Below are 12761 nucleotides of genomic sequence, written 5' to 3'. Positions count from 1 at the left end.
GGTTGGGGGCGGTCTCTGAAAAGACGAGGGTGAGAGAGGGAAGATGAGAGGGGGAGGGGTTCGGATAGTTATATATGGGGGAGGGGTTAGTTCTGGTTCGATGGATCTTGTTTATCCAACGGTCGGGATAGGAAGGCTTAAGACGGCGTCGTTTAGTTTGCTGGTGGGGGCGGACCGGGTTTGGGGACTGGACTTGGGCAAATGGGTGGGAAATATTTGGGTCTTGGCATTGGACTGGCCCAATTCCGAGTCTCTAAGTCCAATTCCTCCATTCCTATTAATTTTATTAATTCCTTTTTCTTTTCTCTTTTCTTTCTTTCATTTTTTAAATTCCTTTTGTTTTATTTCTCTTTTTTTTCATAATTAAATTAATTCCTAAATTAATCCCTAGAACCTAATTAACTTAAACGAAAACACTAATTAAACCTAAATGATAATCAACACAATTAATTAAAAATAAATTAAAAGGAAAACTACTCAAAATAAAAGTTAAGATTAAAAGTGCAAATTCAACTATTTTTTTTGTGATTTTCCCTTTTTTAATAAAATAACTTAATTACTTAATTAATCCTAACATGTTAAATTAAATCCTAAATGCAAATGCACTTATATATTTTGTATTTTTTCATTAATTAAAATGCACAGACAAAATGCAAACAATTAGCAGAAAATGCCATAAAAATCCATAAAATTGCAAATGAAAAGAAATTTATTTTCTTGAATTTATGGGAGTAATTCATATAGGGCAAAAATAAGCGTGCTCACAACGCCCACGAGGGGCCCTTGTACAAAAAAGAAAAAGAAAACCTAATCTATTTTCGGGCTCACGTCCCCCGGAACTGCACCTTCGGCAGCTTTATCTTCGGAAGCCTCCTCTCCCTCGGGAACATCTCCTTTGTTATACTCGTCACCGGAGCCACTCGCAACGTCCTCGTCATCGGAAGAGACGATAAACCTGGCATCGATTTCCCGCGCCTTTGCTTCGGCTATCTCTTCAGCAAGGTTAAACCCTCGGGCATGGATTTCTTTTAGAGTCTCCCTCCGGGCCTGGCACTTGGCCGAATCGTTGCTCTGTTTCTCCCTGTCAGAGGCCTCCCTCAGCTCAGCTTGAACGGCCGTAACATCTCTTAAGTATACGACGATGGATTTATCACCGCAGCCTTCGTCTTCTCAGCTTCATCGTTGGCCTGTCCAGCTTCGGCCTGAGCTCTAGCGAGCTCTGCCTCTAACTAGGCAATCTTCTTAGCCTGGGCCAGACCTTTCGCTTTGAGGCCCCGGAGTTGAGTTTCTGCCGAGGTCAGTTGGGCTATAACAACTTCCTTATCGGCAATAAGCTAATCCATGCTTTCCTTCCATCGATGGCAATCAGCTTTAACTTGATCAACATCGCCTCGAAGCTGCCCGATCATCTCCAACTTCTATTGCAGCTGAGACATCGAAGTATTAGCCTCCGAAGTAAGGCCAAGAAGGCCATACTCTATTAAAATCACAGTTACCTGCTCATCTATCCCAGACTCATTTTTCCGAGCTTTGGCCAATTCAGCCCGGAGGTTCTTAAGCTCCTCTTCTTTTTTGCTACAGAGGAGCCTCAGGGCTTTCTCTTCGCCCGAAACTTTCCTAAGCTCGGCCTCGCATTGGCTCAGCTCAGCTCTAAACTTGACGATGACTTATACATGAAATGAAGATATATTAGTCAAAGGAAAAGGAGGAAAGGAAAAATTACAACAATGAAAGTTAGTATTTACCCGAGAGAGGAGACGTTGAGCCTCTTCGAAAATGGTGGATGCATCATTGAGGTTAGTAGTATCCTCGACCCTAGTAAAGCAACTCTGAAAGGGATCTTCTTCGAGGAACTTGCTCATATCGGGCATGCGCAAAGCGTTAGCTTCTTCGATTGCCTCCTCGGAATAAGTTGGCAAAGAAAGGGAGTGACCTGTTGCCATGGCCCCAAGCTCTTCACTCGGGGCATTCTCATTAGCTTCGGGGGTCTATGCATTTGCCCCTTCCGGTATATTTGTTGAAGGCGGATTAATGATCTCAACCTCTGGGGACACGGGGGCCTTGCCCGCATCTTTCTTTGGGGTTCCCTCACCACGGGATGAGGTCTCTAGTTCGGAGGGCTTGGCGGCCTCGATTGGTTTCCTGGTTCGAAGCGCCAACACCGACTCTTCACCATTATTTTCTTCGTTATCGGGGGAATCATGGGCCGAATCTGCGCCCGCTTGAGCAAATCTCTTCCTCAGCCTTCGAGCAGGGGCTTTCTTGTATTGAGGGCCTTCAGGCTTCGAAACCCTCTTTCTTTTATTGTCTTTCCCCAACTTCGGAATTGGGGACTCAGACTCTTCTCTGGGTGGGGGTGGCCTCATTTCGGAGGCATCTCCGAGGCCTACACAAGTAAATATTGATGAGTTGATGCCATCAAATAAAAGATATCCGAAACATAGAGAAAGCACTTACCATGATGCTTAGCCTCCCATTTGCCCCTCGATAAATCACGCCATTTGCGTTCATCATACGAGGAGGTCGCGGCCAATTTTCGAACCCAGTCTTTGAGGTCGGGGACAATGTGAGATATCCAAGCAACAGCTGTAGAAAAGATAACAATATTATGAGATGCAGAAGCAAAGTATATATGGATATCGGAAGAAGGACTCCACTTACGATTAAAATTCCATCTCTCCAGGAACGGCATCTTATCCCGGGGGATGACATCCGGAGTCCTTACTCTGATGAAACGGCTCATCCAGCCTCGATCTTTGTCTTCGTCATTGCTAGCAAAAAAGGCTTTCTTTGTCCGATATTGCAGCTTGATGAGCCCTCGGAATAGCTGGGGCTGATATAGCCGAATAAGATGGTTGAGGGAGAACTCCAACCCCTCGACCTTCCCGAAAAAGTAGTGCAGCATGATCACGATGTGCCAGAATGAGGGATGGATCTGACCGAGGGTGACCTCGTATGTTTACAGAAGTCGATCACTACCGGATCGAGGATACCTAGTGTGAAGGGGTAAGTGTAAACACTTAAAAAAACCCTCCACGTGGGTACTGATACTCTCCTCGGGGCCGAGGATCTGAACCACGACCTCGTTCTCCCAGCCACAGTCCCTCTTCATATCTTTGAGGTACTTCTCCGATATCAAATTGATGTATCGAGATGCGTGTCGGCATCAGCATGGGACATCATGGGAATTTTCAACATTAAAGTCTTTCTTAATCACGCAAGGGCTGGAGGTGATTTCTTCAAGAGTCGGTGGCACCACCGGTTTGGCCGGCCAGGATGAAGAAGAAGATGACGCTTTATTTTTTTTGGGAACTGATTTGGAAGTTTTAGCCATGATTCTAAGCTAAAGGGTACGGACGGTGGCAGGACGTGGTGTTTTTACGAGAACTTGGCATTTTTCGGCACTTAAAGAGGCGATGAAAACAGGTGATTAGAGAAAGAGATGAAGAATGGAAAGATGTAATGAAAGAGTAAAGTTCTTTACTCAAAGGAATAACCTTATATTTATAGAAGGACAACGACGGTTCAACTGCGCTAATGGCCGACCAATACTGGCATGCATTCAATATTTTGGGGAAGTGAAACGACGGGATGTTTCAGTCACTTCGAACGCCTGCGTCACGGAAATGACATCATCACTAAAGACTTCGGGAAAACGAGGATCAAATCGTTTCTTATCATCTTATTCTAAGAATCCCGGGGACCAGACTGTATACGGTCAAAATCGTATGCCTCAGATTTGTAGGTTCGAGGGTCCGTCCTAGGCCCGAGTCCGGGTGAGGTCGAGTTCGAAACCGGCTGACCAAACTTGATCTCGAAGACAGAGTGCAGTGCCCGAAAGATAGGAGTTCGAGGAAAACCGGGCCAAGTATGCTCGACCCCGAAATGTACCGTTATGGATTTGTACCGGAATGAGCTAGATTCCTGCCACGTCCCCAAAGTCATGGCGCAAATCTTGAAATAGGGTTGTACGATTCCGTACTACGCGGTTAGACAGTTGTACCAAGAATATTCCTTACTGTAAATAGAAATATTCCTTATTTAGGGTTGCCCTATTATATAAAGGGGACCCCAATCATTTGTAACATCATTTAATCATTGAGAAAAGAATATACTATTTACTTTTTGGCCTACTGCTCATCAGAATTGTCCTTAGCTCTACAATTCTTACTTTATTTTTCTTACTTACTTGTTCTTACTGTTCTAAGCCCACCTCGAGGTCACTACTGTTGAGTAACACTGGTTTGATTCACTTGCCTCATTCATTTCTACTTCATATTTCTTGATTATTAATTGGTATTGAATTAAATCACATACCTTTAAAATCACAAATCAAGTTTAATTGTTGCTAGTATTTTCGAGGTAAACAATAGTTATACCCAAAAACTATGGTAATAGTGCGCTCACTATTTTTGGAGAAAAAAAACTAGTAAGAGGATGAGAAGAGTCCAGGATTAACATTTTACTATTCGTGCCGATTGAGCAAAGTGAGCTACTAAAATTAAAATATTAAAAGCTTTTTCAGTAAGCATGGACAGGAAAAGGTCAGATAACAGCAATGGAATAGTAACAAGAAAAATTAAGGAGCTGGGTTAGAAATTTTTCATGCCAATTTAAACTTAGACCATTATCATTCGTATAGGACTTACGACCATACAAGTATTTCCACTGATGAAAAATTTACAACACTGTCACCACCACATCAAATCAAACACAAATTAGGCATCATAACTATAGGCATAGACAGTTTCACTTTCACCTACTGCATTCGGGTGAAGATATACAACTCAAAATATATAGATATAGGTTATAATTAAACACTCATTGTTACAGGTCTACGGTTCTACCTCAGACATCCTCACAAGAAGGTAACCTAAAGTTCTATTGGTCGCGCCATGCCATTTTATCCTTTTGATTACGTTTCTATACTTCCATCCACTATCTCATCAAACACCAAACATAAATAGCTACTCAATAATGTCTATTCTAGTTCAGATCAAGGTTTTCCTGACTCCAGCCTCTCAGGATGTCAAAGCTAATCACTTTTGCAATAAATATCTTCTTAGAACAAACTAAGCAAATTCAATATATTTAACAGGAGACAGACCATCATTGTACAAAATGTAATTTGCAAGCGTCTAAGGTCTCTCAAGTAGATATTGCAAATTGTTATATTGCCGGCGATGTCCAAGCCTAGAATCGATAAGCAAACTGTAAATACACGAGCTAAAATTTCTATCAAGTTCCAAGGGCTATTAACCATGAAGTAGACTATGCTAATGGCAGAGACTTGGTTGCAACTTGCCAACCAACAGCTTTTGTAGCTATATAACCTTTGCTTGCTGAAAAATGTCCTCGGCTATATTGAATCATCAGAATCCTCAGATTCAGTTCTGTCAGGATCCTCACCTGCAGTCCCAGGCTCAGTAATGTCAGGCTTCGTTGCAGGTTGCGCCACTTTCTTATTCACATGGCGTGCACTTGCTTCACCTCCTTCCTCTTGCTCAGCAACTTCTATATGTAATCAGCTAGTTAAGGGAGTAACAGAATGAAGCTTAGCAAGTCTTCTGTAATGATAATGAACTTCTGACATATACTTGCAGCACATAAACTTGTCCTTGTGTACAACGGCATATGCACCTAGAACCACAGAAAATTTTCTGAAAGCTCAAAGCACTAAATTTTCCCTGACATTACCCCAAATCTCTTCCTGGTAAATTGACAGATAGAAATTTACAAGTTTTTCACTGGCAGAAGTTGTTCAACTACGGTGGTCTACAAGCTGATAAATGTCAATTTACCAACAGGATAGCTAGAATTCTTCAGAACTCATGGTTCTAATGCTATTCTACTAATGTTACCACATGAATACTGTCTGGATATAGCCCATTATGACCTTAAATAAGTCTATTTGGCTATTTTCGTTCTTGTATAGTGACTAAGTGGTGTTCTTTTTTAAAACTAGTAGAGAAAACAAAAAATGAGAGGATATCAATATTCTCAGCTGTTCCACCAGCCATTATGTTCTGCAAGTCTCTCTCAACGCGCCGAACAAGCTCAGGCTGCAAAACATATAACAGGTACATTGTGAGTTCAAGAACTCAACAAGAAAAGGGTGAGGTATTAAACTAGATAAGGGAGGGTGGGCCAAGGGACAGGGAGAGCTCCACTATATAACTAACAGATTTCCCCCAACCCTCCTCAAAAAATTAACCCCATTCCACACACAGTAGAGGCAACCCACCCCTGGCATTCTCTCTGTCAGGACAGATTAGAAAGTAATTAAACGAGAGGTCTTTTCAGAAAAGTAGGACATGTTACATTAAGATCTGGTTCTCTCCGAAATCTTCGCCTTCGAGCATCTCTCATTGGAGGTGTGAGGCCATGTCTATATTCCACCACATCTGGAGCAGGATCACCTTCTTCTCTCACCATAATCATCTGCCAAACCAACAAAATTTACATTTTAGGAAAGCGATGAATATCGAAACCATATCCATAGAACTGAAGGAAAAAGGAAAAAGGAAAAATTAACCACAACCCTACTTGACCAACGTCTGCTGTTTTAATGAGCACGCTGTCATCATAAGTTTTATATGACTCCACTATGCAAGGAAGATTCAACAGTGATGCAGGAAAGTGCTCATCTCCTATGACAAAAGTGCCAGTCTTTCCATCCTCTGTAAAACACAAAAAAAATTATAAAGCACATGCATGAACTGCGATAAGATGCTTAAAGATATTTAAGAATATACATACCACCTTCAGAAAAGAATGGTAATGTCACAAAATCAATAAGAAGCCAAGCTTTTTCCTTTTTTGATCCTTTTCTTTTGATAAAGTAAGTACAAGAAGCCAAGCATTCAAGGTATAATTCTGGGACAATGACAAGAACATATCATGAAAAGTTGAGTGTGGCTTCATTACCATAAACTAGAGCTCATTGATGTACTACTAAATTAGGCATATTTAGCCCAAGTCAAACATAAAGACATTAATTAATCTCTATTACACCAACATGGTACAGTAGAAGTGCAAGTCATGGTTTCAAATGAATTAACTGCCGATTTGGTTATTAGAAACTTGTAGTACTAGCGTAGATGAAATGAGGATATTGAGATGGATGTGTGGGCATACTAGGAAAGACAGAACTAGGAATGAAGTTATTAGGGACAAGGTAGGAGCGGCATCTGTGGAAGACAAGTTGCGGGAATCGAGGCTGAGATGGTTCGGGCATGTGAAGAGGAGAGACATAGATGCCTCGGTCAGGAGGTGTGAGACGTTGTCCATGGCGGGTCTGAGGAAGGGAAGGGGTAGGCCTAAGAAGTATTGGGGAGAGGTAATCAGGCAGGACATGTTATTGCTTCAGCTTACCGAGGATATGACCCACTATAACGATAGGAAGGTGTGGAGGTCGAGGATTAGGGTTGTAGGTTGACAAATAGTAGTGTGTTCCTCCTAGGCCGACCAGTAGTGCTAGACTATTTTTGTAATTTCCTATTTATGGTTCTTTATTATGCATGTTGTGGCATTCACACCCGTTATCATGTTACATTGTTGCTAATATTCTTTGCTACTTGGTTTCTATATCTTCATTGTTCCTTGAGCCGAAGGTCTATCGGAAACAACCTCTCTATCTCTATGAGGTAGGGGTAAGGTCTGCGTACACACTACCCTCCCCAGACCCCATTTATGGTATCAAACTGGATTTTTTGTTGTTGTTGTTGTAAACTTGTAGTACTAGCAACCCAAATTTATGATTCAATACCCTGCATTAGTATTGCTTGCTTCAAGCATATGAAGGTGAAAGCTCCAACTTTCAATGGCAGATAAAACTCATAAAAGTAGTCCAACTCTTGTATCGATCAAAATATTTGTTATTTACTGAAAGTACATTACTTTATTGAGACCAAACAAATAAAAACTGGTCAATCTTTTTTTTCAAATGATAAACTTTAGATGAGAACTTATGTGTTTTTTTCTTTTCTGATTGGTAAGAACTTCTGTTAATAAAGGAGGGGATTTACATCAATGTGTATTAACCTAAGTGAAATAAAATTATGTTATGATTTAATGGAATGAATGCACTGCATTATGATCAAAATACCTTAGTGTTCGACTGCTTTCTGATAAAGTAGATGAAAAATCCATATAACATCAGCCACAACATATCTTAGTATAATCTAATACTATAGACAAAATGGAGAAAAGACTTCAGCTAGCATGAAAGGCTGTTGTTGATAGGTTACCTAGGTCTACTCCAGCTCACTAACACATTACAGACGGACTTAAACACAACCAGCACGCCATGGATTAAAATATACAAAACCAGATTTGACAAGACATCAATTGTTCTTTACAATGAGTACATCTAAATGTTTTCACTCATCAGCATAAGCAAAAGAAGCTGAGATAGCAGGTGAACAATGGGTAAAACAATTCATAAATCACAAAATCAGATGGTGTATTTGTTACATGCAGACACCAAATTGGTTTGAAGTTGGAGGAAATCAAACCCTGACACAATGGATTCTGCTCTGTAGATAACCTTTTTAGACACCACGATATTTTGGAACATCATTAGTATAAATTTTCCAGCAAACCCAAGAGAATAAAACAGTTGTTTTGAGAACCATTCATTCAATCAACAAAATCAACTACACCTCAGTCCAGAATAAGTTAGAATCAGCTGCATGAATCACCTATATCCGTTCCACTCTATTGAACTCAATTTCATTCTAATGCTACATAATTTACCTTAAAGACAAATCACAGATTCTCTAAAACCTAAAGGCTCAGGTAAACCATTGACAATACAAGAAGGCTGAGGGAAAATAAAAGGATCAGTGAGTGACCAAATATGAACCCATAGAAAGCGAAATATGGAAGGATTATCTAAATCTGAAAGTGTAAATGCCAGGAGTGGAGCTAGAAGGGCGGGTACTGGTTGACAGAACCCAACAGCTTTAGTTAAAATATATATATATATATATATATATATATATATATATATATATATATATATATATATATATATATTTAAAAATTCACTAAATATGTATAAAATTAAATTCAAAACCCCATTACTAACACTCTGTCACTATCCTAGAATTTAAAACCTATAAAATTCAAATCCTAGCACGGCCCTCTGTCACTAAATGTCTACATGTCAAATTCATGGCAAAGTTCTAAAACTGTAAATAAGGCATATGAGCAACAGAACTTAGAACTCGAAAGAAAAAAAAATTACCAGAAAAAGACAAATCCAGTTTGTCTTCTGAAGAAGAAGCATTTTCACTCAAAAGGCGGTCAATTCGCTCAGCAACAGAAGGTGGAACTCTCAGAATAAATTGTTCTTCCATGACTGCAGATAAATTAAGAGGAACCAAAGGGGCAAACTTTCAGATATAATGTCCTAAAATCAATATCAATATATTATTTAATGACTTACCTAAAATCAGAAATTGGTGGAGTGGAATCCAGGAAGCGCGAATTGGCACCGTTAGGGCTTTTTTATTGGACGAACATGCAGTCTAGAACTGGTATTTTACCTTTGCTGAAGCCCAGAACTGGTGTTTGATGTTGAAGCTCCGAAATGGAGTTCCACCGCCGAATATGGCGAAGTTACTCGGAAGGGGCGAGGAGATGGGTTGTGAGAGCGGAGGAAGGGGAAAACGTCCTTTACTTCTAGTCAGGATATTTATATGACACATTTATATTAGTCGAATTACATAAATGCCATTTGTCATTTGCGGTATATAAATCGGATCAGCAGTTTCGCAAATTACAATACCGATATAAGTTGTGTTTATCAATTGCGATATATAGTCGCAATTGCCAATTTGTCGCTCGATATATAAGTCGTATTTGTCAATTGCGATATGTGAGTTGTAATGTAAAAGTCATTCAATAAATTCGATTATAGATGTGATTTATACGTGACATTCCCAAATGCAATTTGCTCTGTTTACTACACCCTTGAAATTTGGAGCCCAATGCATACATTTGGGGACAGAATTCCATATAATATGTCACCTGCGACCAGTTTGAATTGATCAAAACAATTTTAAGAGCATATTTTTCGGTAAACTAGTTCACCTCTTTTGAAGCTTGGGTTGGGTTGGTATATTAAAGCTTGATTGTAATGTTGGCAAACTGACTAGTGTTTTGATTTAACTTTAATACTAGAAACTAATAATAATATCCTCTTAAAATTGTTTGAATCAACAACAATAACGGCCCACTGTAATCTCACAAGTGGGATCTGGGAAGGGTAATATGTACGCAGACCTTACCCCTACCCGAGGGGCAGAGAGGCTGTTTTCAGGAGACCCTCGGCTCAAGAAGGCGACAAAGAGACGATATATTAGTACCATCAATAGAATCCTAATAAAATAACAACAATATAAGAAATACAAAATAGATGGAAAGTACAACAATAACCAGCAGATAAAGCCCTGCATTAGTAGATAACCACTAACATCCTAAAACTATTTCTAACTGGCTAGTCTCACTCTGGTGCGCCGTAGAAATATTCACAACTTCCTCCTAACCTACAACCTTAATGCTCGACCTCCACAATTCTCTGTCAAGGGCCATGTCCTCAGTAATCCTAAGTTGTGTCATGTCCTGCCTGATCACCTCTCCCCAATACTTCTTGGGCCGCCCTCTACCTCTCCTCGTGCCCACCACAGCCAGTCGCTCACACCTCCTCACTGGTGCATTAGTGTTCCTCCTATGAATGTGCCCGAAACATCTCAGTCTTGCTTCCCGCATCTTGTCCTTCATGGGGGCCATGAAAGATTGCATATAGGTGTTCGTAACACGCAGCGGAAGACAATAACAATCCTAGGCAGATCTTTTTGTGTTTAAAATTTATTTACATGTCAAATATCGAATCTAAGACGTACCTGTCACGACCCCAAACCCGGACCCGATCGTGATGGCGCCTCTCGTGAAGACAAGGCCAGCCGACACATTTCCGATTCAGTTTTAAGCAATTAAACAATAAGCATTTAGTCTTAAACATGATATAAATCCAAAAGTAAGCAGTGACAATAATAAACAATTTACGAAATACAATCTAACACAGCCCGATACCGGGGTGTCACTAGTCATGAGCATCTATCAGTACGCTACAAGTATGGAATGCCTAATAAACCATTACCGAATAACTGATAAAGAGATAGAAATGAGATAAAAGGGGGAGAAACACGGGACTGCGGACGCCAAGCAGCTACCTCGTGGACTCCGAAGCCTGCCGGGAGCTCTCAACTCACGCTAGCAGGATCAACAACGCCTGAATCTGCACACAGGGTGCAGGGAGTAAAGTGAGTACTCCAACTCAGTGAGTAATAATCATAAATAAACGACTGAGAGATATGAAAACACGTAAGTCACATTACAAGCTATAATGAAGCAGTAAAACCAGTAGAAACAGTAAATCAGTGAAGATATGTAAAGTCATTTAGTTCAGTTTAAATTTCAAGAAATGTCTTTTTAACAATTAAGCAGATAAATGACAGGCAATAAGAAAGATAAACACATAAAGGATCGTCCCTCGGACAAGATCATAGAACAACACCAGCCCATCGGGCTATCTCTCACATCACAATGGGTACCCGCGTTTATTGGGGGTGTGCAGACTCCTGGAGGGGACCCTTACGGCCCAAGCGCAATATCAAGCCATCTCTTGACATCATCACTAGGCCATCGGCCTCATATCAACAAGTCATCTCGTGATGTATAAATCTCAGGCCCTCGACCTCATAATCATAATCAGTGTTTCCTCACAACATAAGCCCTCGGCCTTGCTCAGTCAGAATCTCAAAGCCACTCGGGCAATAGTAAATATAGTGCTCAGCCCAAAATATCATATAAGTGTTAAAGCGAAGTAAACATGGCTGAGTTATGAAAAACAGTAGAATATAGCATGACTAAGTTCATGTACAAAGTCAAAACAGTGAGGAAATATCAATAAAAATTCCCTAAGGGTTCAAATAGTTGGCACCAGGCCCAAATATGACATTCAGCCCAAAACATGATGATAGCAAATAGTTTTCAATCAAATACGCGGTAAAATAGTCATTCGGGATGGATTAAGTCACAATCCTCAATAGTGAACGACCCCACGCTCGTCATCTAGCGTGCGCGTCACCTCAATATAGTACAACAATGTGCAATCCGGGGTTTCATACCCTCAGAACATTATTTACAATTATTACTCACCTCAATCCGGTCCAAACTCTAGCCCGTGATGCCTTTGCCTCTCGAATCGGCCTCCACTCGCGTCAAATCTATCCAAAATCAGAATCACGGCGTCAAAATATGCTAAGGGAACGAAGCCCAAGCGAAAATAATCAATTTACAACTTAAATCCCGAAATTACCAAAACCCGACCCCCGGGCCCACGTCTCGAAATTCGATAAAATTCACATCCATGGATTCCTTACCTCCCTACGAGTTCATACATATCAAAAGTACCAAAATTCGACCACAATGGTCCCTCAAATCCTCAAGTCTAGGCCTCCAATAACAAGCCCTAGTTTTCCCAATTTAACCCTTAAATTCCATTAATTATAGCTTTAATCTGTGAAATAATACCATAGGAACGAGTTTTAGGTCCAAAATCCTTACCTCAATGAAGTTCCCTTGAAATCCTTCTTCAAAATCGTCCAAAAAGCTCCAAAGCTGACTTAAAAATGGTGGAATAGCTTAAAATCGCGAAGGAAACAATTTATATGTTCTCGTCCAGGGATTTC

General features: G+C 40.4%; 1 protein-coding gene across 2 annotated transcripts; it reads right to left on the bottom strand.

Moving 5' to 3' along the window:
- Positions 1-5065: 5065 nt before the first annotated feature.
- LOC107774462 (transcription initiation factor TFIID subunit 7) lies at positions 5066-9697 on the bottom strand. 2 transcript variants are annotated; one of them, XM_016593988.2, is made up of 7 exons: positions 9452-9697; positions 9251-9364; positions 6760-6876; positions 6547-6680; positions 6322-6441; positions 5993-6062; positions 5066-5520 (listed from the first exon to the last, which is right to left on the bottom strand). In XM_016593988.2, the coding sequence occupies exons 2-7, from the start codon at positions 9360-9362 to the stop codon at positions 5360-5362; spliced, it is 714 nt and encodes a 237-aa protein (XP_016449474.1). In that variant the 5' UTR covers positions 9363-9364; positions 9452-9697; the 3' UTR covers positions 5066-5359. The 2 variants fall into 2 exon arrangements, with proteins under 2 accessions (XP_016449474.1, XP_016449475.1); XM_016593989.2 differs by lacking the exon at positions 6760-6876 and having other exon boundaries at positions 9452-9690.
- Between the last annotated feature and the right edge of the window lie 3064 nt (positions 9698-12761).

Source organism: Nicotiana tabacum, chromosome 16, assembly GCF_000715075.1.
Source record: "Nicotiana tabacum cultivar K326 chromosome 16, ASM71507v2, whole genome shotgun sequence".
Classification (NCBI taxonomy): domain Eukaryota; kingdom Viridiplantae; phylum Streptophyta; class Magnoliopsida; order Solanales; family Solanaceae; genus Nicotiana; species Nicotiana tabacum.
Note: the sequence above shows the minus strand (reverse complement) of the source record. Positions and strands in the feature narration are given on the sequence as shown.

Coding starts and splice junctions, on each gene's coding strand:
- LOC107774462 (XM_016593988.2), bottom strand. CDS start 9,362: ATGGAAGAACAATTTATTCTGAGAGTTCCACCTTCTGTTGCTGAGCGA. Junction 6,681..6,759: donor ACCATTCTTTTCTGAAGGTG/GTATGTATATTC, acceptor TGTGTTTTACAG/AGGATGGAAAGACTGGCACT. Junction 5,521..5,992: donor TGGAACAGCTGAGAATATTG/ATATCCTCTCAT, acceptor CTAGCTGATTAC/ATATAGAAGTTGCTGAGCAA.